The sequence below is a fragment of the Stigmatopora nigra genome, chromosome 11, assembly GCF_051989575.1.
Source record: "Stigmatopora nigra isolate UIUO_SnigA chromosome 11, RoL_Snig_1.1, whole genome shotgun sequence".
Lineage (NCBI taxonomy): Eukaryota > Metazoa > Chordata > Actinopteri > Syngnathiformes > Syngnathidae > Stigmatopora > Stigmatopora nigra.
The window spans coordinates 13050684-13077101 of record NC_135518.1 but is presented as its reverse complement, the minus strand read 5'-3'; the positions used below and the strand labels follow the sequence as shown (position 1 = coordinate 13077101).

The 26418-nt window shown below is 39.8% G+C and overlaps 3 protein-coding genes across 9 annotated transcripts; all 3 read right to left on the bottom strand.

Annotated features, from left to right (window-relative positions):
- Window positions 1-93: 93 nt before the first annotated feature.
- On the bottom strand, window positions 94-4762 carry snx4 (sorting nexin 4). Its single transcript, XM_077728749.1, has 14 exons — window positions 4577-4762; window positions 3753-3877; window positions 3530-3671; window positions 3316-3465; window positions 2992-3039; window positions 2836-2891; window positions 2660-2732; window positions 2520-2581; window positions 2168-2233; window positions 1901-1990; window positions 1743-1842; window positions 1500-1645; window positions 1315-1429; window positions 94-1078 (listed from the first exon to the last, which is right to left on the bottom strand). The coding sequence occupies exons 1-14, from the start codon at window positions 4673-4675 to the stop codon at window positions 1031-1033; spliced, it is 1320 nt and encodes a 439-aa protein (XP_077584875.1). The 5' UTR covers window positions 4676-4762; the 3' UTR covers window positions 94-1030.
- Window positions 4763-7240: 2478 nt separating this feature from the next.
- LOC144204513 (ras-related protein Rap-2a) lies at window positions 7241-11150 on the bottom strand. 2 transcript variants are annotated; one of them, XM_077728550.1, is made up of 3 exons: window positions 10534-11150; window positions 10224-10428; window positions 7241-8244 (listed from the first exon to the last, which is right to left on the bottom strand). In XM_077728550.1, exons 1-3 carry the CDS (start codon window positions 10535-10537, stop codon window positions 8007-8009), a joined length of 447 nt encoding a protein of 148 aa, XP_077584676.1. In that variant the 5' UTR covers window positions 10538-11150; the 3' UTR covers window positions 7241-8006. The 2 variants fall into 2 exon arrangements, with proteins under 2 accessions (XP_077584676.1, XP_077584675.1); XM_077728549.1 differs by having other exon boundaries at window positions 10224-11140.
- A 450-nt stretch (window positions 11151-11600) lies between these two features.
- On the bottom strand, window positions 11601-25980 carry LOC144203963 (muscleblind-like protein 2a). Of its 6 annotated transcripts, none has more exons than XM_077727595.1 (10): window positions 25721-25980; window positions 22479-23011; window positions 21275-21439; window positions 20359-20631; window positions 19179-19424; window positions 17783-17836; window positions 17332-17482; window positions 16241-16276; window positions 14964-15058; window positions 11601-13889 (listed from the first exon to the last, which is right to left on the bottom strand). In XM_077727595.1, exons 2-10 carry the CDS (start codon window positions 22638-22640, stop codon window positions 13875-13877), a joined length of 1197 nt encoding a protein of 398 aa, XP_077583721.1. In that variant the 5' UTR covers window positions 22641-23011; window positions 25721-25980; the 3' UTR covers window positions 11601-13874. The 6 variants fall into 6 exon arrangements, with proteins under 6 accessions (XP_077583721.1, XP_077583725.1, XP_077583722.1 ...); XM_077727599.1 differs by having other exon boundaries at window positions 20359-20556; XM_077727596.1 differs by lacking the exon at window positions 25721-25980 and adding an exon at window positions 24487-24685.
- Between the last annotated feature and the right edge of the window lie 438 nt (window positions 25981-26418).

Sequence of the window (26418 nt, the reverse complement as noted above, 5' to 3'; positions counted from 1 at the left end):
ACATGTATAGTACAAAAAAACGATATTAATCCTTACAACCCAATGCCAGAACAGCATTTTAACTGAGTGCATAACAGATGATTATGTCAAATCTTTCTTTTTTACAGAAATATTTATTATTAGTGTTTTACCACAATGATGACAACAACAATACAAAAAAAAATATCACATTCAACCCATTTGGAACAACATAAAGCTTTGATAATTTTCCTTCTGATACACATCTAGATCAGAACTGATTTGGCAGTTACCATTATCATGATTTATATATTGCAATCATTAACTCATTGGCTGGTGTGTACAACAATGAAAGTACAATTTATATCTTAATAGATCTTTCCAAAATTGTAAAGTCGACATAATCGGCAGTTCCTTCAATATCTTTTTTAAATGAGGTAAGCGAAAAATGGCTGTCACGGTACTACATGCTTGCTTTGGTAACTTGTTAGAGGATAGTTAGTGGGAGTGGTATATTTCAGTCATTTGTAAAGAGAAAAAAGGGACAAAATGCGGCCTTCAAATGGCTGTTACCAACTGCCATTAAGTTGGACGTTAGAATGAGTCATCACAGTGGACAAAGGTTTGCTTCTTATCAGAAACATCAGAAAGTGAAAGGGCGTAATGACGCATTTCTTATTTGACAGGATGAATAGCAGATATTTAGATCAGGGGTGAAAATACGAGTTGTTTTAATTTACTAGCTTTATATCAGGCTGCAAATGGCCAAGCAAGTTGTCACTCACCTCGAATTTAAAGTGGAAAAACCCCAAAGAAACATCTGAGGTCTAATTCAAGACACCTTATCCTAAAACCGGGATGAAACGATTCCACGCCACGCCGAGAGAAGCTGTGGGCAAACTTAGCATTGGAATGTGAAAGAATCAGATTCAATAGTTGACAACTTGATGACTAGTTTCCCCCAAATCCGAGCGGTCCATCTCCAAAAAAAAAAAAAGGGCTCGTCGGGTATCCAATGACCGGACTGAATATCTGAGTGAAATTCTGCTTTTCATGTAGGTTGGAAAGTGGCTCACATTTTGTTGAAACATTCCTTGGCATTGGACCACACTTGAATTCCCTGAAGTATAGAAAACACAAAATAAATAAATGTTGACATACGAGACTACCAATACACCAATTTTTTTTTAACCCTCTTAACCAGGGGTGGGCAAACTTTTGAGCCCGGGGGGTCACATTGACTTTAAAAATTTACGTCGGCGGGCCAGATTAAATAGCCTAAAGGGCCGTATGTGGCCCGCAGGCCATAGTTTGCCCATTCCTGCTCTTAATGCTATCTTTTCTGGCTAAACATACCTTCTTACACATGCTAATTTGCATGATAGCATAGCTGATAAGCGCTTCACGTAGATCTCTGTCCTTCTGTTCCTTAAAACGCTCAATGTCCTCCCAGGCTGTTTGCACAAATTCTCTGAAAAAAAACAAAAAAAAAAAAACGATAAAGAGCGATTAAGATTTGAGGACAGGCAAAAAGAACTCACCGGCACTCTTCATTTTTCTCCTTGAGCGTCTCCTCATCCTCCTTGATGCTCTCTTCCAAGGCCGCAAGTCGACTCTCCCTTTGCTCTTGACTCTCTTGGCCAAACAATTTGCTGGTCATTCCCTTAAGGGAGAAAACGCGTACCATCTACACACAAAAACACACATGGTAAGAGAATTGATCATTTGATTGGCTTGCTTTGCTAATTTAATGGTCAGGTTGACCAATTGGAGGTGAAGGTTACCCCAGTGGCTAATTCGTCTCTTTGCTGCTTCTTATTGGACAGCTCCTGAGCCGCTGCTTCCAATTCATACTGGATCAGCTCGTGTTTTCTACATACAGACCTGGGTACAAAAATGATTTATTATTTACCTCCTTTTATTTGAATGTATTAAAACGTACCGCACGGCTTCTGTGTAAAAGAGATATTCCTTCAATTGGTCGGCGTAGTGCTCTTCTTCCTCCAAGATATCATCGATGGAAGCTGCGTATCTGGATGTATAAAAAAAATAAAAAATAAATGTATGAAAGGAGCCTAAAAAAAAGAGCATTTGGATAATTTTTTGGGTCAATAATGTTTCTTAACTATAAGAGTATGAAAATATTTTTTAGTAGGCAGCCTACGCCAAAGTTGAGTCGGACCCCCGTGATTTCCTGATTTGAACTTACGTGTCCATGTGGTGACCAGCACTCTGCAAACCATCTCCCATCTCCTTCTCGATAGCACTCCATTCGCTGAAAAGACAAGGGCGATAAAATGTTGAAAGTTATCATTTTGGGCTGGTCATTTTTGGTTCATTTCTAATTGCGTTATCATATTCTAAATAAATTTGCATTTTACATTTCAACATGTATCTTTATTTTTGTACGACACTATAAAAAAGGCTCACAAAAACCAGATATCCTCTTTCCCCTTTAGAAAATATGATTTTGGACGTTTAGCAGCTACGTAGACCTGCCTAATGAGAACGCGCCTCTTTACTACCCTCCTGTGGCACGGAGTCATATTGCAGGCGCTCACCTAAATACTCGCCCATAGTTGCCATGTACTTTGTAGACGCCATACAGTCGGTCTGCTACTCTCTGCAATAGAAAGGCAATGTAAACATGTTTATGCCAATTGAATCTTATTTAATATCGTGGACGTGATTGGATACTCACAGCTCTGACTCTGAGAAGTTGGGAGATGGCAGTATTTAGTTCATCACTATACTGTTTCAGTGCAGTAAAGCGCCTTGGGAAACACAGCGGGAGAACAAGCGGATCAGCGTTTCCAGTGTTTATACAGCAATAGTTTGGTTTTAAAAAAAAGGGGGTTTAAAGAAAATGACACCTACTTGTCAGGGTTCTTAACTCTGAACATAGCACTTAAAGATTTCAGTCTGGAGTCAGCCTAGTGTGGGAGATCATATTGAATTGAGTCAGACTGGTGCATGGAATAACTATGTAACACTAATGAAAACACCACAATTGTTTTAATAGTACAACAGTACCTTATCTTGGAAACCCGTTTCCAAAACTGCTTCTCTCCATCCCTTTTCCTGAAAAAAAAAACATGGTTAATAAATAGTACTATGAACTTTCTACAAGGATATAAACTTTGCTTTTTCTCTGGCTTTTTGTGTTTCTAGGTCACAAACCATAAATAATTAGATATCCTGTGATCATTTTACACATAAAAGAATGCCTTTTTGCCAAATGAGTTGATATTCAGACCTCTATAATTTAGCCAGAAACATTTTTTCCAAATAATAAGAAGGGATAGAGTGACCTGCAAGGTTCTAATGCCTATGAAAATGATCAACATCACTACAAACCTCTGTTAGAAAAAGGAAAAATATCTTGTCCTTGCAAAGAAGCGGGTGTGACATCACACGCAGGAGGAAGTTTTCCAGGCCGACTCTCCTCCTCTCCACAAAGTCAGGGTCGAGATTATCAGCTGACAGTTTGTGCCACACAAACTCTGCCTGAAGATGGAAATGAGCGTGTAAACAAACACGAGTAAAAATGCAACTATGTGTGTTCACTAACCCTTTTCTCCGGCAGAGGGGGGATGATGATGTACGGATAGGTGACCAACAGGTAAGTCCTCAGCAACTCAAATTCACTGTAGCGTCTCCAAAGAGAGTCCGGCGTGGTTGTTGGAGAGAGGTCGGGGGGTGTTTCGGGTGAGCTGCGCCAAACCAAAACATAGCACAAAAAGGTTGACATTTCCGTTCTCTCTTACAAATGCCAAAATCTGTTCATCACCCACCGTGTTTCTACGAGGTAGACTGTATAGGTTTCCTGCATGTTGACCGTGTTTTTGCCTGTTCTTTTCTCAGCTTCTGCCACGTTGATTTCCAGCTTTTTTAACATGGTTGTCCCCTTTTCTACCATCTGTAAAGAACAAGTTTCAGTTATGAGGGTTAAATGTGGGGGTAAAATACAATTTAAGAGTCACAAATCATTTTTTAAAATTTACCAATACAGTAAACAGAGAAAAACAGGCATATAGACGGAAGCTTCTTCTATATATTTATTAAAGTTGTTTTAGGTGGGCAACATGAAACAAAAGGCGAAACAAACAATACATTTATCATTACTCTCAAGCAGTTAGTTGCTATGACCAATCGCAGAGCAAGCCTGAGACACGTGACCCAAACATTTTCCTCCTTTAACTAACAAGTTCAACCATTCATTAATGCAAGAAAAAGAATAAACCAAGTAATTTTGCAGGAAAATAATTAGAATCGACAGTGAATTTGCAGTCGATATAGGAGGAGAAAAAACTCAATTTAACGCCAATAACAAGTGTGAGTGATTGAGTGTATGAACTCATTAGCGAGCTAGCATTCAAAGTGAAGTTTGGACCAGATCAACTTAAAAAGAGCAGCTTTCTTTAATTGATCATAGCATGAATAAATTTTAACCGAGCGCAAATGAATCTCATGAAATTCCCCCAGTATTGTTTGCATTCCAAAATAGAGCTAACAAAACAGATTTGGAATGAATAGCACACCCTTCTGCTAGCTCATCATGCTAACGACAAGTCGGAATCAAAGTGCACGGCAATCAAACGTGGGCAAATTGCACTACCGTGTTAATGATGTTGTTCTCCGACTCCGTGGGCGTGATGTCGGTGTTGGCGATCACCGCCACTTGTTCTTCGGGACTTACAGAGTCTGCCATCACCATCCGACCCAAGACAGATGTTGCTGATTCGCCACTACGTCCTGCCCAATGTCAGCTGACTCGAGTCAGCCAGGGAAGTAGCGATATACTGACGCATGCGCAACGTGGACGCCACGCCGCAGTCTCGCTTTACGACGGTGACGATGCAACACTAACTTTTACGCCATCTACTATTTACGACATAACAATGTTAACGCACCTTCTTCTAGGAAATTCGTACATTTATTAAAAATATATCTTAATAGTGGCACCAACATCATATTTTTATGACTACTTATTTATACATGCACTCTGTGGTCAAGCTTTAGATCTCATTGTACTTGTATCATGACAATAAAGTTGCTCAATTCAATTAAAAACTGTCATAATCCATGAAATATATGCCTTTAGGGAATGATAAATTCATTATCAATCGATATGAGGCCTTGGCTGAGTACACAAGAACCCCATTATGATTATTTCAAAAATGTTTGTTAATCATCCAAAAATTTCATTAGATGACCAAGATTAATGGATGTTATCATCTCATTTAGTTATTAAGTAAGCATCCATTCATATTCAGCCATCTCAAAGTTGTTTTGACAAAAATGTAGGTGACCTCTCTGTCGGAGACGCTCCTCCGAATGTCAACCGGCGTTGTCGTGACTCAAAATGCACCCCCCTTTGTCATTTTGACGAAAAACGACATGGAGCATCACAGCTGGGGGAGGCAACAGATGCACAGATGGGACGCCAGAGTCGGAAACACGACGAGTCGGCGCCATCTATTTAATTCACACACCTGCGACGCGTTGAAGGCCCGCTGGGACGCTTTCAAACAGAATTGTGCCCGGCGCTCCTTGAAAGTCACTCCTGCCACAAAACAGGGACATTTTTTTTAAAGAACGCTCACCACGACGTGATTTATCATCTCATTAATATGCTGAAAGTGTAGACGTTGAACAACACAGCGTGCAAATGAAGCCAGAGACCGGTCCCTGTCTTTAATGAAGCCCACCGAGACCCTCGGTGTCAGCCTCTCGGTCCTCTAGCCGCTCTCATTAGAGGAGATTAAGCACCTGAACGCACCGTGTTTACGCCCTTTTTCTAAAAACGGCAACAAGAGGTGAACAAAAGCAGAGGAAAGCACTTATTTATCAACTCATGTGATTGGCTGGCGACCAATCATGACCCATCTCACCTGTGGTTCTTATTATGAATGTCCAATTAACTAATTGGTGTCAAGGAAGTATGTCATGGTGATACATCTCAATTTAATTTCTATGTCAGTGGAGAATACACACAAAAATATGACCGTATTCTCTGGACTATAAGTCGCACTTTTTTCATAGTTTGGCTGGGCCTATGAATAACACTAGTTAGCGTATCTATGTCAAGAGAACCCTTCTACTCTGCAGTATTCGAGGCAAGGACAAGTTGTAAAGCTTCGGCATCTGGGATGTAATTGTGAAAAGTTGGAATGCAGCACACTAGTTATTATAGCGTACTCTTGCCGCTATAAAAAGCAAGTGCATCCCCGTAACCGGGATACAGTTATGTCAACAAAGCCAGCCGGAAAACGGAAGGCTTCGTAGCGTCAGTTATTCTACTCGGGTTCATTTTAATTTGATGATGTCGTCTCCAATGGTGGATTGCCAAATTTGTTAGGGAGCTAGCTTTAATGTCCGTGGGGTGTTTGTGTGTGAGTGTTGTTCCCATTGTGTCATCCCCCAAAAAAGAACAAATCACCCTTATCATACTCTGGCCTAAAAGCGTCTTCTATTACAGCTTAGCATAAATAAAACCACTTTTTTTCACTACCTGCTATTTGAAAACATCAATTCTGAGAAAAAACCCTGAAACATAATTATCGAGATTAGCAAGATGTCATTCACTACATTTGAGTCTCAGATTGTCAAAGGTATCGATATTAGGTTTTATTCAGATATGATTTTTGATTAAAAATGTGTTTTTGTGCATGTCAACAGAAATTTGGTATCAAGATTGTGAATGCAAGATCTAAGTAATAATATATTTTGCTCTAAACTCAAATGTAAACACCAGCTAATGATGAATATAAGCAGTTATGACATTTAGCATCTACAAAGTTAATGATACCTTCAATTTACTTTTGATCTTAATCTTATAATGCAGACAACATCTAAGGTTGTCCAAGTCTGTTTAGTTTGCGAGGCACGTTCATGCCGAATAGATCTCGAGTACTTGATTTTTGGGCCAAAATTTGACTTACTTGCTGCCATTGACAGCACTAGATGTCCAATCCATTTTGAATTATAAGGACAAATGAACATTTATTTGGACTCTTGATCTAAAATGAAGAAAAATATAAAATGGTGCACTTATCTGACCAAGTTTGGAAGTGTGGATGTTGTAGAGCAGGGGAGTTATAAGTGTGATGTGCCAAGACCAGATGAAATGAGGCGTATGGGGAATAGCACCTGCGACAAACAGAGAAAGGCAGCATCATTTTTTTTGTGTGATTTCTATGTTAACTGGACGACACTGGAAAATATTCTTACCAAAAATTTCCATTAAAAAACACAGATCGTCGCATAAAAGCTGTCAATCCAAGCGTTGGACGCACTTTTATTACGTGTGTGTAAAACTATAAACATTATCAGATGAGGAAGTAAAAAAAAAAATAACTCAACATGATCACATGAGGGGAAAAAAATGTGAATTAGAAAAAAAATATAGCATTTTTTCTTGGATTTATCGTCAAAATGAGTGTTTTTTTTCCCGTCTATCCCAGCCATGCATTTTTCTTTCCATACAAAATATGTACAATGTAGTTTTTAAGAAGTGATGAGTATGCTGGCATAAAAAAAAATATGTCCAAAAATATGTTGAGTGTTCACAACTTCAATTTTGAAATAATCAAAAGACTATTTTCTAAGGTGATTATCATAATAACCACATAAGTGAATGATCATGTATTAATGCCATTGACGGTGGTAAAAAAAAAATGGAAGACGCTATAATAACATGTCTTTTTTTCCCCATTTACAGTTTTTGAAACAAAAAAAATGCTTTCAGATCACCTCTTTGGTTCAGCCCAGCCATAAGTACAAAAAAAAAGCACCCAAAAAAAACACTGCACAAAAAACGTACCCAAATCCTTTGTTCACATTTGAAGGCAAAACTTCGTCGCGTGGAACATAAAATGTGGAAAAATCAACTCTATGCTGATGACAACTAAAAAAAGTGGCGAGCAAAACATAAGGCCAGGGTATTTTTTTTCATCTAAAATGTCACTTTTGCCATTAAGAATTCAAGTTTGGCCTTAAAAAGGCGCCAAAAGTCCACGTCTACTTGGGCTAAAAGTCTACTTGGGTTATTGTATATTGCAGGACGAGCAACAAGGGTCGTCTTTGTCGGGTTGGGCGGCGTAGTCCATCTGCCGCACGATTTCGGCGAAGAGTTCGTCCACCATAGTTTTGCTCTTGGCTGACGTCTCCATGAAGGGACAGCCCCATTCTTCGGCGAGTGCTTGTCCCTCGCTGGAGGACACTTCCCGCTCGCTTTCCAGGTCCACTTTGTTTCCCACAAGGATGACGGGGACCTTCTCGTACCTGACAGGGAGAGACATTCAAATTTAAGCGTTTTTAAAAAATGGATATTTTGGGGGTGGATTTTAAATGGACATTTTGAAGCATTTTTATTTAATGGTTACTGAATGGCCGGTTTCATCATTTTTTTTTTGTTTCGTATTTATTTTAAATAAAGTTTTTCTGTGGTGCTGGTAAAATATTTACATTTTGGGGGCGGATTTTAAATGGACATTTTGAAGTGTTTTTATTTAAAGGCAATTTGACTGACCGGTTTCATCATTTTTTTTGTGTTGTTTATATTTTAAATAAAGTTTTTCTGTGGCGCTTGTCATATATGGACATTATGATGATGTCGTATACATTGGGTTGGGATTTGATGTCAAAATCGGAAGGAATTGGGAAATTAGGACTAATATATGTGACTATAAATAATTTATTACCAATACTTAAACGTCAAGTCTTTCAAGAAGGCATATTTCTGCCAAAAAAACTACACTGCAATTGACTGTCTGATGTCACCACTCTGAGACACCTGGCGACCCGCCAGGTTTACAAAGCAGTGGTGAAAAAACACTGAATATAATACAAACATAATGTGATACAGGCTTGCTTCTTCTTTTCACAACTTGACCACGTCTAAATGTGCTTTTACCAAGCGCACTGCCTTTTTTCTCATCATCAAAACCCAGAATCTCCAACGACTTCTCCTTCAATCTGTGCAAAAAGTGCTATGAAACGGCACCCCGCTGTGCTTTCAGTCCAACTCTTCACATCCTTCAAAAGCCGTTAAAAAGTCCTAGCAGCCAATGTTAAAATCCATCAGCTTGTTTCTTCTATCTAATAGAGGCACTTGTAAAAGTTGTCTAGCTCACTGGGGCCTCTTTTCCACACAAAGATGTGAGGGTGGGGGGTGCTATATATAGTCATAATAACAGAGGAGGAAATTTGCGCTCCCGGGAGGTGAGGGAATACGGCAGCCAAAGATACGAGACGGTCCGCGGGCTTAGGAAAGGGAAAAGAAAAAAAAGGTGTTGGCTAGAATTTGTCTAGAGTTTTAGCAGATAGCACGTGTCGCCATCAAACTCAGTGGCTACTTTATTTTTGGCCCAAAAGGTTCGCCTGTTGCCGCCATGGACGGCGCTAGACGTCCAATCCTTTGGACTGGGAGGGGCGGATGAAAATATAGGTCAATATTTTTATGAAAACCATTTTTATTGGATGTAAACCAACGAGACCCTAAAATTTGTCACACTGTTTGCATGCATGTACATCTTTGTGTATGTATGTATATATGTGCTTATATATGTATGTGTAAGTATGTATATATGTGCTTATATATATGTATGTATGTTTATATGTGCTTATATATATGTATTTGTATGTATGTTTATATGTGCTTATAGATGTGTGTATGTATATATACATGTGCTTGTATATGTATGTCTATGTATATATATATATATATATTAGCCCCATGCTTAGTTATTTATATATTTATTCATGTATTTATTTATGAACTTACTTATGACCTATCTATTTATGTCTACAATGTATTTTTCTGTGTCTGTATTCTCACCCTCTTGCTACAGTGACAACAAAATTTCCCGAATACAGGATGAATAAAGTTATCCAATCTAATATCCACATTTTTTTAAGTAACCATCTCCCTGTATAAATCCACTTGTTCTGGTGACCTTACTTTAAAACCACCATCTTCAACAGATAAAACCATCGTAAGCGCCATAAAACGTTTTTTTTTTTTTCGGGGGTCGGCCGGAACGGATCAGGTGAAGATATTTGAGCATTTTTACAGGAATTTACAGCATTTTATGATTCTTCTCATTGTTAAAGACAATAGCAAGTTACAGTGAACAATTAGACAAATTTGCATATGGGCCTACTGTACAGTTACTTTGTACCCACGCCCACCCATGCACCAAAATGGCCTACATATGACATTTCCATGCATTCCACCACTCACACATCCACATTGCACCCACCTCTTGACTCTTATGATCTGGTCTCGCATGGGTTTGATGTCCTGAAAGCTCTGTTGGTTGACCAGGCTGTAGACCAGAATAAAACCCTGGCCATTCTTGATGTAAAGGTCCCGCATGGAGGCGAATTGCTCAGTACCGGCAGTGTCCAGGATCTCCAGCACCGAGGGTGAGGAGTCCACCTCAATCTCCTTTCGATAGAAGTCCTCTATGGTGGGGTCGTACTTCTCAATGAACGTCCCAGTGACAAACTGGACCGTCAGGGCGGACTTGCCGACCCCTCCGCTGCCCAAGACCACCACTTTATACTCACGCATGGTTGGTTTCAAGTGGAAAAGCGGCCGTTGATGTCAAGCTTTATCATTTTTCTGGTGGGGCGAGAATAGGGGCGATGTGGGTCCGGCTCATAGCACAAAGACTCGGGGCTCGGACACGGGCTTCATTGTGGAAATTCCTCCTCTTCCTCCCCCCAACGACGATGCAGGACCACGCGGCTGCCGGGATTGTTGATTGACGCTGCTTTGCATGGGTTTAAGATCAGCATATGATACAAAAAAACAAACTTGCTCCGTGGAGGACGCTGAGGAGGGGGGAAATGCCTGGACTTGCCCCCTTCTCTTAAAAAAATGAAGGAGCGCACGCGCGTGGTTGGAAGCGAACCCGGAAGTAAGAAAAGACGCTATTTAAAACCGTTAAAAACGACTTCTGTGTTTTTGATGTCTGTTACAGCATATAGGTCATGTTTCAATTGTTTTCCGGCATCATTTCGGTCGTCATACTCACGGGAGGAGAGCGGCGATCGTTGGAGCGCAAATATTATCTTTTTTTGACAGCTCTCGACTACTGTAGCGTAAGTCCCGCCTTCAGCCCATGGCATTTTGATTGACGGTAAAAGTTGGCCAATAGAGACTTTAGTAACCGGCAGACTTGAATGGGAAGCCAATGGGATTGGCCGCATTCCGTTTCCGTTCATGTGTTAACAAAATAGAGAAGTATTCCATCGTTCGGTTGCCCCAGTGACACCCGAGCAGCGAGTAGCCAATCACAGAGGAGGCTCGGGGACGTGTATCCAGGAGGAGGAAGAGAATGAGCCGGATGTTGTTGGCATGGCAACGCTGCATCGTCGTCAAATTAATGAATGCTTGGCTTTATTATTCTTGTTCACTCGTACAGGTTGTGTTGCAATCTTGATGTAACACACCCTTCACATTCACTCAACATGTATATTAGGTTGTATTTTTATTCAAGTTTAATGCCTTATTGGCTGTTTTTTTGATGATTAGACATTTTATGATCAGGGTAAATATGTTGTAGTATTCCCTTTAAGATGTGTGCCAACCTACATGATAAAAATTAAAAAAATGATGACATATGACAGCATTGCCTTTATTTGGACAGTGTTTATTGACATTATTAGATTTTTTAATAGACTTTATAAATCACTATTCACATGAAATGGATAATTATACACAGTAAAATAGGTTCACTATTATATAAGAAAATGAGGACAAGTTTAAAGTTAGGCCCGCTGATGGATCAAATCAATATTAATGTAACCATTTATAGCAGTACGACATCATCATCATCATTATCCTCATAAAGCATTTTTTTCTGAGTGCTGAGTGACATTTTTAATCTCCATCAGACATCCTTTCCCAGAGTTGTGTCTGTTTTTTTGACCAGCAGAGTGAAATTAACTCATTCACCGCCATTAACAGCAGTGGACGTCCAAATCAGATTGACCGGGAGGGATGGCAATATTATTGGATGTCCATTAGTTGTCAATGGCAACAAATGAGTTAAATGCAAATAGTCTAGATGAAGAATAAGGCAACAATTAAAGAAAAAAACCTCTTCTGTAAGCTATGTAAGTGCTTGAAAAACAACAACACATTCTTAATCAATAAAGTATTATTTACTGCAGTATGTCTAAAATTCACACCACCATACTGAAAAAAGTGTTACGATGCAAGCGATCTAAAATGAAAATTTTTTGACAGTACAATCACAGCCAAGACAGACATCCTTAATTGGTGACGATTATTTTTACGTTTAGCACGTACAATGCACTTTTGTCACGTCAACAATTCTAAAAGTCTTCTTTTATAACTTTAGTCGCTTTTCACCCTGAAATCCAAACGACAATTTGTCGCAGGCAAATGCGATCGCTTTCTGAAACGTTACTTTTTCATCTTTTATTTATTTTTAAATGTTTTTTTTTATTAATGAAAGTCGCTTCGTAAGAATATACATTCACGGAGTAAATATAAGTCGTGTGGTGAGCTCCATTAACATTTACATAAGCGGTAATGTTGTCGTCGTCAAAGAATTTGACATAAAAATGACATCGTGGTGAAAAAAATTAATAGAATAGCGGAAAGCGATTGTCTGAATTAATAAAGTTATGTAAAATGAGCATATTAATGGCTTAGTTCATGGTGTATTTAAGCTTAAATGAAGTATTGTGAATTTTCTCAAAAAGGTCCATTAATGCAAATATGACAAACGGCCATCCTCAATCAACATTTAAGATATTTTAAAAAAAAAACGAAGGAATAAAGTAATAATATTTCCAACATCGTCCTCCATTTAGTCTAAATAAATGTCATTTTACATCCTTCTAATGTTTTTGCACATTCAACTAACAACTACTTAAGCAACATCGTTGTCGGACAAAGCGAGGACTACAAAGTCATCTTTAAATATGAAATAAAATAAAAGAGTAGATAATCATTCGAGGGTACATAAATATTCATAAACGTCTTCACAAAAAGCAATTACGACATGTTCACGACTTTCTAGATTCCGTCTGGTTATTATTATTTACTTTTAAATACAGGCCAATGTCATTGAAAGCCTTTTTTTAAATAATGACAACTCTTTAGGCACTTGTAACATTCAATTAAGACTAAAGTCTTTGCTTTTTTGAATAAACTTTGTTAGAAATGCCTATCATTCTGGCCCAATCTATTTTTTTTTTCTATTTGGGGGAATAAAGGTGCCCGGCGAGAAAAAAAACATTTGATTGGGTGGAAATACCGAAAAAAAGGGGGAAAAAAACGCTTTTTCGATGCAATGCAAAGGCACACCAGGTGGAGGAGCACTGCTCACTATGGATAAAAGCGTGTACTGTATACATCGAGGGCCATCTTAAAATAAGTGCTTTTCACTAGTCGTCGCTAATAAAAACAAACAAACAAATAACGTAATCTGGCACGAGGTCAAACAATCATTACTGTTACAAAGAAAATGATGCATTCAAGAAAGTCAACAATCTCTAACGTGGGCACCGGCCAATGTGACTATTTACATCATTACAATGTCAGCTAACATTTCTAACATCGGTTAGTATTTTTCCAGTAAATTGCTGTTTAAGATGCGTCTGAAACTTCTGTGGGAGATTACCATAAATACGATGCGGATTAGTACGGCATGTCCATGCATAGGGTTTTGTTTTGTGTGTGGGTGTGTGTGTATTTTGTGTTTTGTGTGTGTGTGTGTGTGACACGTACAATCCTTAATTGGATACCGTAGTGTGTGTATGTGCGCGGTGATGTCATCCACCGGTGAGTCTGGATCAGCACGCGGCAACAACCTTGTGGGTGCACGTGGGCTGATCTGGATCGTTGTGGCACTGAGTTTTCTTGCTCCGGGTTACTTGAGAATGATCTGTAGTGGAGAGAAATGGTAGAAATGTAAATGATGTGAATTGGGAGCTCAAGTGGTGCTGAATGACATGAAAAACTAAGATATATATTTATATATATAGGCAATTTAGTATTGTGTATTCGGATTTTAAAAACAAAAGGGTGTCAGACTTGGGTTGGCTTTAACGTCAACTTGATTTCATGTGGGCTGGACCATTTTAGGTATAATATTTAGATTTTTTTTTATAAATGGATTAAAAGAACTGGATTAAGACCCCTGAATATTCATTTTTTATAGATGTAAAACAATGTTTATTTTAGCTTTTTTTATGTATTTTTAGATTTTACAAAATGATTTTTGAACTAAAAACACAGACAAAATGGATTAAAAAATGACAATTATTGATTTAAAAAGGGGAAAACCAGGAAATGTAATATACATCTATACTCTTCATTTTAATATGATCCTAAAACAGAAATAAACTTCTGTGTGGGTTGAAGTGTATTGCTATGGTTAGTTCCCAATTGCTTTGAATGCATGACTCACTACACAACTGGGTTGTTTTGTTATGGCTTTTTGTAAAATAATACTTCTTTCCCAAACAAAGTCGTACTGGCTTTGTGTGTTCACCAATGTATTAATATTTTGGTGAACGGACAATTTAAAATATTCAGCCTACAGTGCACGATACATAATCCAAAACCGACCAGGGCAGATTTGGATGATTAATAAGGTCACCTAGCGACCAGTCACGATTTCCAATTACATAATCAAACTGGGATGACTCACTTTTCAAAGTCTTTTTTTTCTCCAAACTTCCATTTCTCTAATATCCAAATATTTCAAGAGTAAATCGCACAATTTGTGTATACTGTCAGACATATTTAGGAAAAGCAACAAAAAAGTGTGAAAATTGACACACAAGTGTTTTGCAGATGTCTCTACAAAGTCAAAATAAAAATAAAAAGCTCGATGACAGCCGATGCAAGCGGGGACACAAAAGCGACTCCTCACATTTTAAAAAGAGCCCAAGGTTGTCTTGACTAAAAAGCTTCCAAAGGATTACCAAAAAAAAAAAAAATAGAATAAGCAAACCTGATTGGCTGGTGCTGTTGCTGCGTAGGGGACACTTGTGGCGGGAGAAGTTGCTGCAGAGACACTAGCAGGCGTAGCACTGTACATCATGGGGACTGGCTCAGGAAGGGGGGGGGGGGACCATGGAAGCAATGAAAAGGCAGGTGGAGCATTATGGTAACCATAGCGACGTTTCTCTCTCTTTCGTTCGTTCTCATTTTGGCCAGGCAAACACGAAATGACGTTAGCGGCGAGGCGTCACTGTGTTAGAGCTGCAGCTGGCGTGAGATTACACAGAGGAGCGAGGCGGCGGGGACGATAGAAATGGGAGCGAAGGGCTGACCACAGGAACAATTAGGACATTTATCCCACATTCAACAAGCAACATCACCAGATATTACCAAAGCGTCATTGTAATTTTTTTGTTGTTATTGTGAGCCATGTTGAGTACACCAGCAAAATAATTAATTACAATTGTTGTGATGGGGATTTATTCGCAATTTTGTAAGATGGCTAAATAAAAGTAAATTTAGGCCTTTTAAAAGAAAAAAACTGATAAAATATTGGAGAATCATTTTATATTAAAATTTGGTTCAATTACAATTATTATGAAAGGGAATCTATTCTCAATTTTGTTAGCTGGCTAAACAAAGGTAAATGTAGATCTTTTAAAAAGAAATAAAATGTCATTGCTGAAATATTGGAGAATCCTTTTTAATTAAAATTTTGATCAATAATTTTAAGCAAAAATGCTCCCAAATAACGAAATATTTTAGTTTCTTTTTTATTGGAACTACTGAAATTTCCTGTGATACTCACGTTTAGTGAGACATAAAAATACTCCAATAAAAAATTAAAAAATATGAGCTAAAATGTGTGTTGTAATTTTAGTGGCTACAAAACTTTCAAAAAACTGCAAAAAACTACCGCAATCATTCTGTCAATTTAACTACCATTAACATCCAATCCTTTTAAACCTGGACAACCTGGCAGCGACCATTCGCCATATTCCAACTTCAAAACGTCAATATAAGCTTGTACCAACAATAATGGCTGCTAAAATTATTATTTTTTTACTTTAATGGAGATTTTGAGGACCACATTGTTGTTGTGGTAGATCCAAAAGCTGAGGTAATATCGAAGAGAATATTAATGTCATCAAACAAGTAGACAAGAGTGCGAAGACAGCTTTAAAAAATCAAACGGCGTGTGTAGTAGCGTAAATATAGATGGCGTTGTCGCATGGTGGCGAGTTTCACCTGGCGTTCAAAGGCACGCGGCGAGGAGGAGGCACTTACCGACGCTGTTGGCGGGAGTCATGCACAGAACAGACCCTGTGTGGGCGAAATAGGAGGAGGAGATTAGCAAAAGCCTTCTTCACGTCAAATTAGTTAGGAAAAGAAAAACGGTGGAAAATAGACTGGCCCGGCCGGTCAAATAAAAGTGGTTGTCATGTCGACGGCAATGTTGCTAGGTAGCGAGTGGCGTGTTCTGGCTAGGTCGCTCGCGCTCGCCCCAATGTCGCCGTCTGTTACGTGTGGCGGCGACGTGGCACTGGTTGAAGAGCGCTCGTGGCCGATTGCGTTCATTAGCGGACCGATTTACAATAACGGGAGCTGGAAATGAGGTTACGTCATTGGAAAGGTCATGGTGTGGTGAAAGCTTTTTCCGTGTTCGGTAAAATGAACAAACTGCCATTTGAAAATGTCCGCCATCAGCCATTCCGTCTACTTCTGGGAAATATGGTCTTTTATTGCTGTGGTGCTCTAATAAAACACAATGGAAAAATGACAGTGTTTTTTTTTTCCTTTATCACATAAGGTTCTTACTGACTATGTTGCTGTCTCAAGTAGGGGACGCAGCAAGGGCAGAACACGCCGCTCTGCTAAATTGCAATTGCCTCAAACCACGACGCAAAAATTAGGGAGACCAGCAAAATAAATAATAAAAACATGCATTCTCAAATGTGTTAGCTGGCTAAACAAAAGTAAATTTAGGCCTTTTCAGGGTAGTTTCATTGCTAAAATATTGAATAATCATTTTTTATTAAAATTGTGTTCAATAATTTTAAGCAAAAATTCTCCAAAATCGTGAAATATTAAATTTTATTTATTGGGACACAAAAATATGGTGCTCGGACGTTTGGTCGCCGGTCTTTTGGTCCCTTTTGTTAATGAGAGAGAGTTTAATATCTAAGTACTGTTTAATATCTAAGTACATTTGACCGGCGACCAAACGCCCAGTCACAAAAAATACTAAAATAGAAAATTGAAAAATATGAACTAAATAAATGTATTTTGTAATTTTAGTGGCTACAAAACTTAAAAAAAAACGTTCCTAAAACAGTACCACAATAATTAGCCTATTAGCTGAGGCGGTCGATTGTTACCTGCGGGGTAGAACGCGGGCTGCTGCAGCTGCGTGTTGGCCAGAGCCTGCTGGTAGTGCAACAAACTGGGGCTGAGCAGCGAGTTAGCCCAGTTGCTCTTCTCCAGGGCTGCTCTCTTTGGTAACGGTTGCAGAAGGCTGTGAGGGAAGCCCTGCAAGGAAAAAAAAAAAAAAGGACACGGGCCCGTTTCAGTCAGCATTCCCAAGTCGCTCCAGTCAAAAAAAAAAAATGAACGTGGCTATGCGCTTCAAATTTAACTGTTAAAATCCACAGCATGCACTGGTGGTTGGTTTTAGGATACAAACACGAATGGAAATCATGTATCACGTTAGCTCTACTGAGAATGACACAAATGAGACTAAGAGAAAGCTCACAGTTTACGGAACGACAGAACGACAACGTTATCACGGTATCATTATCTGGCTACATGCAAAGCAAAAGGTGAAAATACCAGGTCTACAGTTGCCTCGAGGGGTCGCTTCATTGCTTTGGCAGTCGACTGAGTCTTTTAAGTGCGGACAGCGAGCACATGATGGCAGTGGGCCAATGGGGGGTCAAGCGTATTAACATACAGCAAGCAGAGGTGCATCATGGGGGACAGCGTTGTGCATAGATGAGAAGGGGGGAAAACAAAAATAAGCTGAATGTAGTAAGTATACCACATAAAACACAGTATGCATGCACAGTAACAACCATTCGCTGACTAAAAAAAAGAATTCCTCTTTCTAGATTCGCTCCTTAGCTTTTTTGGTTAAGACGCTAATGGGAGGAGCTGTTAAATAGTTTGGAAAAGTGGATTAAACACGACCACCATGTGTTCATGGGGGCCACGCCGTAAGAATGGGGGGGGCCGCAAATGAATGGTCGGCCATAGATGTCCAATCCATTTAGACGGATTGGACGCCTGTCGCCGACAAACGCCGTGTCCATCCTTACGTTGGTGCGTGGGCCATGTCATCGAAACTAAAAAGGTTACACAAAGACACAGAAATGTAAAAAAAAAAGTAATAAAAAAACGTTATGACACGACATTGACTCTATCCAGCTTTTTTTTTGCTAGGAAACAAGCTGTGTGTGACGACGCCAGCTGTCTTGTATTTACTGGGTACACAATAAGCTATGGCGCTAAATCGACCGCTAATGTAAATATTAAAGCCATGCAGTAAAGTATAACGAACCGTATTTTCTCGCGTATAAGCCGTACTCTTAAAAATTGGCTTAAAATTGTTAGTTTTACAATTTCTCGCGTATAAGCCTCCCCCTGATTCACAATTTTAACCTCCAATTTTAATCCAAATGTGTTATTTTGAAGGGAAAGTCTGGTATTTCTGAGATACTGTATTATTTGATTCCTGGATTGCAAATTCTTCAAGTCTGCATGTAAACAAATTCAAAAAGGAGGTCAAGTAACCAGTACAACCAAAACATATTCTGGTTTGTCATCCCTAGGTAAACAAAAGTGATATTTTTCATGTTTTGTGCAAGATATATTACATTTTTTTTCTTGAATTTCATTCATAGAAGTGTTTTATCTATTTATATTTTCTCTATTTTGAATTAAATGACCATATCAGCCGCATTGTCTTGCGTTATGGCGTCTACCCTCGATTCAGTTCTTTTTTTTTGCGACAAATACGCCATATATGCGAGTAAATACGGCAAGTGAAAGGGAGAAAACCAAAAAAATAAACACGATGGTTTACATTTTAAACGACACAGATGGTATATGGAGAACACGTATAGCACACATAAAGAGTACATTTTTAGTTCAACTCAACTTTGATTCTCAACTATCGCGCTTATGGCCTACGGGTAAAGAGGAATTAGGAAGGAAACGGGTGTCATACCACGGCTGCGGCTGAAGCCTGGGCCGCCATGGCTGTCTGGTGCTGACCGGACTTAATTTTGGCCTGCAAGTGCGCAGGCGGGTGAAAATACTTGCACTTGTCGCGGCTGCAGCGACTTTTGATGTAGTCCATGCAAACGGTGACCGTGTTGTCCACCGTGTCGATCATGGGGCTGTCGCTGGGGTGGGCGAAACGGCAGTCCGTCTCGCCCCGGGTGCAGGTCCCTCGCTGGAACTCGCGACACACCTGAAACGCCGGCGACGGATAATGACGTGACTGGGTACATTGAGTTTACTGTTGAAACCAGCGCTCAATAAAATATATTCATGAGAGTTTAATATCTAAGTACTGTTGAATATCGAAGTACTGTTGAATATCGAAGTACTGTTGAATATCGAAGTACTGTTGAATATCGAAGTACTGTTGAATATCGAAGTACTGTTGAATATCGAAGTACTGTTGAATATCGAAGTACTGTTGAATATCGAAGTACTGTTGAATATCGAAGTACTGTTGAATATCGAAGTACTGTTGAATATCGAAGTACTGTTGAATATCGAAGTACTGTTCAATATCAAAGTACTGTTCAATATCAAAGTACTGTTCAATATCGAAGTACTGTTCAATATCGAAGTACTGTTCAATATCGAAGTACTGTTCAATATCGAAGTACTGTTCAATATCGAAGTACTGTTCAACATCGAAGTATTGTTTAATATTGAAGTACTGTTTAATATCGAAGTACTGTTTAATATCAAAGTACTGTTTAATACCAAAGTACTGTTTAATATCAAAGTACTGTTTAATAACAGAGTACTGTTTGATATTGAAGTACTGTTTAATATCAAAGTACTGGTTAATATCCAAGTACTGTTTATTATCTAAATATCTACTGTTTTCAACAGTACTTCGATATCAAACAGTACTTTGATATTAAACAGTACTTCGATATTAAACAGTACTTCGATATTAAACAGTACTTCGATATTAAACAGTACTTCGATATTAAACAGTACTTCGATATTAAACAGTACTTCGATATTAAACTCTCTCTCGTGAATATAATTTTGAGAGCTGGTTTCAACAGTATGCTCTCAGTCACCATTTGACCGGCGACCAAACGTCCGGTCACGCGTGACTGACGACCGGGGCCGGCCGGCGCTAACGGGCGTATTTTTACCTCCAGTTTGTCGGTGCGCTGGAGCTTCTGCGAAGGGGAAGGAGAGGACGACGAGGACGAGCTCTGCACAGCCATGGGCGGGCTGCCGGAGACCAGCACCTGGCTGCTAGGCAGCATGTCGGTGGGAAGAAGGCCCATCCCGTGGCTGAGGGGCGTCAAGTAGGAGCCGTAGCCCAGACCGGCGTTGGCGCCGAGACCCTGCGTGGGAGGAAACCAGGAGATCAGACGCGGATCCGACGTGGGGTGGAATGGTTTAAGGCGGGGGTCGGGAACCTTTTTGACAAGAGAGAGCCATAAAAAATTCATATGGTCAAATGTCATTCCTGTAGAGCCATACTGAGAATTTCAAAATAAACGACCATGTGTGCATTTTTTTGTGTTCATTTTGTCACTTTTAAATAACAAAATTCTCAGATATTTTTGCCAAAATTGGTATAATGTTGCTAATAAATGGTTATCAGTGAAAGTATGCATGCAGAAAGGTCTTAAAAATTAAAAAAAATAATATTGTATATTATTATATTTCCATATTTGACCTCAGAGAGCCATATGCGGCTCTTATGATGGTTGAATATGGCTCTCTGAGGTCAAACAAGAAAATATAATAGTGTAAAAATATATATTTTTTTAAATTTAGACTTTTCTGCTTTGTACCAATGTTGGCAAAAAAATTCTGAGAATTTTGTTATTTGCCATATGCAACCATCTGAAGAGCCACATATGGCTCCTGAGCCATATGCAACCATCTGAAGAGCCGCATATGGCTATCGAGCCATAGGTTCCCCCCCAACTGGTAAAGCCTTTGTTTTATTGCGGTCCAAGTGCAAAAAGTGGCGCTGATACGTGATGATTTTGTCCAATTGGATGCGTGTGCCTGTCGACTGCAGCGGTGAATGCGTCAATGCGGGACCCTCACCACAGACTGCAGGCTCGCCGTCGGGATCATGATCTGCATCTGCTGAGCCAGCACCGCGGCCGCTGTCTTTTGCTGGATGAGGTTATTGCGCCCGTTTATTTCCAGCTGGGTCTTCAAGTGCGAGGGCGGATGAAGGTACTTGCAGTTTTCTCTCGAGCATCGGCCCTGCGTTGGGAGGAGGACAGTAGCAAAAAAAAAATGGCGCGTTAGAATGCTTCTGATTCATTTTCCTCTTTCAACAGCCATTTGCGGGCACGCTTCCATCCTCTCAACCGACATGGTGCTCTCCTCCACACATGGCGAGGCGGTCATCTGCGTGGCCGTTACGATGACGTGGCCAGCTCATGGCCAAATTAAAAAAAAAAAACTATCTTTCCAGTACTAAACAAATCAACTCTTCGATAAATTGATTGACTACCTTAATAATTAAAAAGCAGCTCAGCACTGATATATATTTTTTTTAGGATTCATCAACTAATTGACTGTTTTATATTTGTTTATGGTCATGCATTTGGTTCTGTGTTCCTTCTTGTTGGTATATTTTTGTTCAAAAATAATAATAAAAAAATTAAATATTTTTTTAAAAAAGATGTTTTAATAGGAAACAGAAGGTTTGAAAAAAATGGGGGGGTAATGAGGTCAAAGGTTAATTTTTTTGCTAAAACGCTAACAGCTGACCCTATTAAATGATATGATAAAAAAAAGGTTCAAGGTCACAGAATAAAAGTAAAATTAAAAAAACTAATCAAATTCTAACTGCTTTTGTGGAGGCCTGCTTTATATCCCAATAACTGCAATTTGTTATCACCCCTAGATGTCTACGATCTCATCTAATGTTAATTAAATTAAGTCCACCGAGTTGAGTCATTGATGGCGATGGTCCCCTAATCCATTTGACTTCATTCCCTGCCAGCCTCTCCCTGTTCAAATAGATTGGATGTCTGCTGCCGTCAATGTCAGCCAACGAGTGAGCCGCGTGACACAGTGGCGCTACACTCTTGCTAGCTAACATTGGGGGGAAAAAAAGAGACATTTACAGCCTGTTTTTGCCTCTCATTCGAGTCAGGAGCCGGCTGTTAGCGGGTCACATGGTGAAGGCAGATGCCACAAAGCAGCTGATGGTGGACAACCACAAAAAAGCTGCACTTTCTAACCCAAACGTTATTATCAGAAGCAAGAAAAACAACAATGACATCTTTCTTACTTTAAGCGAGTCGAAGCAGGCGATGACCCTCCCGTTTTCCACTTGGCAGCTCTTTGGCGGGTGAGCGAACTTGCACTCCTCATCACTACGCGAACAGTTTCCTCGTTGAAATTGTCGGCACACCTCCAGGGTCAGCCATTTTGTGTCTCTCCCCGATGCCATGTCCAGGGGTTTTTGATCATAAACTGTTTTTATTGGAAAACAATGGCGGTGCGGGAAGCGGAAGGCCGGTGGTCACAGTCCTCTCCTAAAACGAGCTGACGAGTCCTCCATGAGCCGGAGCCAGCGGGATCAGAAAGATGGCGGCGGAGCGACCAGATCGCCCATTGGCCATACACCACCACCACTGTGCGTTTGTGGGCTATTCTTTGGAAAGTATGCGAGAGCTTTTGCTGGTTTAGACCATTATTCTTCTTTGATGGTGCGCAAAATGGCGGCCCCCAGATGTTGTTTCTGTCTTTTTCGGTAAAATAAGCTTCACTCGGACCTTCGGTTTCGGGCTATCTTCTTAAAAAGGCACTTATATTGTCAATCTGAAAGAGATTTACAGAAAAAAATGTAATTACTTATTCATTGCAGCAAATTCACATATCCAAATACATTTTTTTTACTGGATGACTAAGTATCAAGCCAATTTTCTTTGCTATGCAGTCATGAATGTGATTTCACACTCACAACTATGGTCATAGACTCATTTTTCGACAGAACATGACCTAGATACGGTTCGTCAATTTGTTACAAAAGATAATCACAACTTAATCAAAGTCAAGCTCACAGCTTGCCTTACAAAACAGCTGATTCGGATCTACATCAGCATTAAATGGTAATCAATTACTCTTGGTGTTTTTTGGCCAAAGACAATCAATCTATTGACAATATATGAAGAAGATACTTTATTTCTGGATGAGGCTTCATCATATAATACCCAACATATGACCTCATATTGTGAAGGTAAGATAATCCTCGATTGAACGTGTTAGGTGGAGCTTAGTGAGCAAAAAATGTGGCTAGTGCCTATGCTAGCTAGTACACGCACGGCTTATTCGACAAATAATCCTCAAGATCATTGAGGTCACGTTATGGTTCAAATTCAGCTACTCGCTTAAGAAGAGATGCAATCGAGCATATGACAAGACGTGATTATTCATTCAAAAATCTTGCCCAACATTACACATTAATGTAACGTCAATCACAACACTGGATTTTATTTCAAATTTGGCCAGAAAACCATGTAAAATTTCAATTTTTTTCCCCCAAATTTTCATTTTTTTTTTGTTTTTTTAAGCATAATGGAAATGATGAGTGGTTATCATGTTGGCCTCACAGTGGAGAATCTGTGTTCAAATCCGCGTCGATCCACCTATGTGCAATTTGCATTGCCCAAAGTCAGCTGGGATGAGCTCCAGCACCCTCGCGACCCTAGTGAGGATACAACAGTTCAGAAAATGCGATGTGAACAAAAATGCAGTTGTCATCATCATCTTTCCTTAATAAAATAAATCATCTTAATCTGTCACTGAGTCCAATTCAACAGTATAATATTGTTTAAAAAAAACACCCCTCTTATCAGTTATCCCGCCCCCAATTATACTGCCATCCTAAAAATGAGCCATCAAATACGTCACACTGATTGTGACACCAAACCGCTTTCAATACTTTAACAAATGAGTCAATGTCCATCTCCATTCAGAAAGCACACAAAGTAGCTAATGCTATGTTTAAACACACTATGTAGAGTTACTCAAACATTGAACAGGATACACACACTCCCCGTATGGTACACTTGGCCTATTGACACACAGGAAGTCAAGACTGAAGGAGAGGGTGAGGGTAAAAAAATTGGATCCTCGAGCCTACATCTTTGCACGCTAAGAAGTTATATTGGACAAACGCGCGGGCCTGGATTTTCGCCCGCGTCGTTTACGGTCGCGGGTTATCGTGAAATCCCAGCGCACATTCCTTTGGAGCACAAGTCAGGAAATGAGCCGGGGCAACCGACGTTACCTACCCGACGACCCACGCTCACATTCGGCACGCCGTTCCGCAACTTCTGAAGCGGCGAGGGACAGATTTCAAAAGATGATTGTGATGAATGGAAGAAAAACTAAACAATAACTGAGCAGCCAAAACATTTTCTTCTCGACGACAGGGAAACCGGAGCGGCCGAGTCGAGTCCAACATTCCCAGCCTCCCCCTCTTCCTGCAGGGAAGACCCTCCCCGTCTGATATGGACCAATTGGAAACAAGAAAGGGATATACACACACACAGTGAAAGCTGTCTGCAAAACACTGCTGCTACTTGGAATCGTAACTTTTTCTTTGCAATTGGAAACCATCAATTTTGAAGGCAAAAATTTACATAAAAACATACTAAATCTTTTATTAAAGTGGTATTTTCCACTTTTAGGGTAAACCATGGATTGCTTTTCCCTAGAGTTTGTTTCCTATTATAATTTGACGATTTTAGAACTGCAGAGTAATTTTCTCTGTCAGAAAGGTTAATGTACAACTCATCAATTTGGACATAATTTAACCTGAATAAAAACAACCTCCTGCTTAGAAGACAGACAACAAATTGAGCCTAAGATGCATGATTTATTTTTTGTATTTTCAGTCCCTGGCTGCCATTTACGGCCATAAATGCTCTAAAAATGAACAATTTTGACATTACCCAAACACTAACCAGCATGTCATATTACCAAATACAACACTGAAAGTATGTAAACACATCAACAACCCTGCTAGTGCCATAACGGCTTAAAAATAGCTTCATAAATGAATCGCCTGCCATTGACGGCAATAGACGTCCAATTTATATGATGTAGGAGGTCCCAGCAACGAGTTCGATCGCTGTCAGACCTCCCAGTGCATATGGATTTGACGTTTTTGCCGTCATTTGCCTTGAAACCTGATCACTCCGTGCTAGCCATAAAATGGATTTGATGTCTATCGCTTTCAACGGCAGTAAATGAATTAAAAGGAAGTGAGACGGTGCGTCATGTCCATTTCAAAGCATTAAAGGGCAGTTAAACGACGTCACTGGTCGTTTTAAAATACATTTTGGCACTGTTCGTAGATGGCGTTCTTTTTTTTGCACACAAAAATATGATCCTCTATTACTGACGTTTTGCAGAACATAAGCTGGGCTGCTTGGCAAACAAGATCCGCGTGCGTAATGACGACGAATTAGCATTTTTAGCACGATGCTAGCTCCGGTTAGCCAGGGGCGAGAAGTTGCTTACCTCATCGCCGCGGATGAACCGCTGCCCGCGGGGTGGTGGGATCAGGGCGGGCGGGGAGGAGACGGCGCCACCGCAGCTCGGACACGGCGAGGAAAACGCAGCCGGGGCGGAAATGGGCGATCGACAACCAGTCAACCTTGAACGAAACGGTAGTTTAGAGTCTCGCAGAGCTACGTGGGCGTCATTTTCCAACGGCCATTACTTTGTGACATTACACAGCTTTGAGCAACAAGCTCCTGACAGCTTACTGTACAGTCGGCGACGAGATGTGGGGAAGGTGTGTTCAAAAAATCCGCTAAACACAAATAACGTGAATATTTCACTCAAAACTCATTTAATACCCAAATAAATATTGTGTTTTTAAATTAAAAACGTAATTTAAAGTCTATATAGTCATATTAATCAAATACATGGAAAGAATATTGAATGTATACGTTCGCACACCCCTCAGTAAATCCAAAGTGGTTCAGTCCACACGAACGCCAGGAGGCTAGAAGGGCAAAGGGTTCCCTTGTTACCAAGGGAACAGCAATAAATCCATGTGAGATTTGTTTTATTTGCTATTATTATTAGCATTGCAATCACCAGGAATATTTTTTCCAAGAGTTATTTTAGTTTTATAAATGTAGGCCTGATGCACACGTAGGAACGGAACATTTAACAATCTAGTTAACATTTAAAAGGCCATATTCATGTTG

Bases quoted from the DNA above. Each gene is read 5' to 3' on its own strand.
- snx4 (XM_077728749.1), bottom strand. From the start codon at position 4,675: ATGGTGATGGCAGACTCTGTAAGTCCCGAAGAACAAGTGGCGGTGATC. The intron at 3,878-4,576 runs GTAGTGCAATTT...TGTTCTTTACAG, and splicing joins AGAACAACATCATTAACACG to ATGGTAGAAAAGGGGACAAC. The intron at 2,582-2,659 runs GTGAGTATCCAA...TTTCTATTGCAG, and splicing joins AACTTCTCAGAGTCAGAGCT to AGAGTAGCAGACCGACTGTA.
- LOC144204513 (XM_077728549.1), bottom strand. From the start codon at position 10,537: ATGCGTGAGTATAAAGTGGTGGTCTTGGGCAGCGGAGGGGTCGGCAAG. The intron at 8,245-10,223 runs GTGGGTGCAATG...TCTCCCTGTCAG, and splicing joins CAGATCATAAGAGTCAAGAG to GTACGAGAAGGTCCCCGTCA.
- LOC144203963 (XM_077727595.1), bottom strand. From the start codon at position 22,640: ATGGCATCGGGGAGAGACACAAAATGGCTGACCCTGGAGGTGTGCCGA. The intron at 17,483-17,782 runs GTATTTTCACCT...TTTTCCTTGCAG, and splicing joins TCGAGGCAACTGTAGACCTG to GGCTTCCCTCACAGCCTTCT. The intron at 15,059-16,240 runs GTAAGTGCCTCC...TTCCTGAGCCAG, and splicing joins GACTCCCGCCAACAGCGTCG to TCCCCATGATGTACAGTGCT.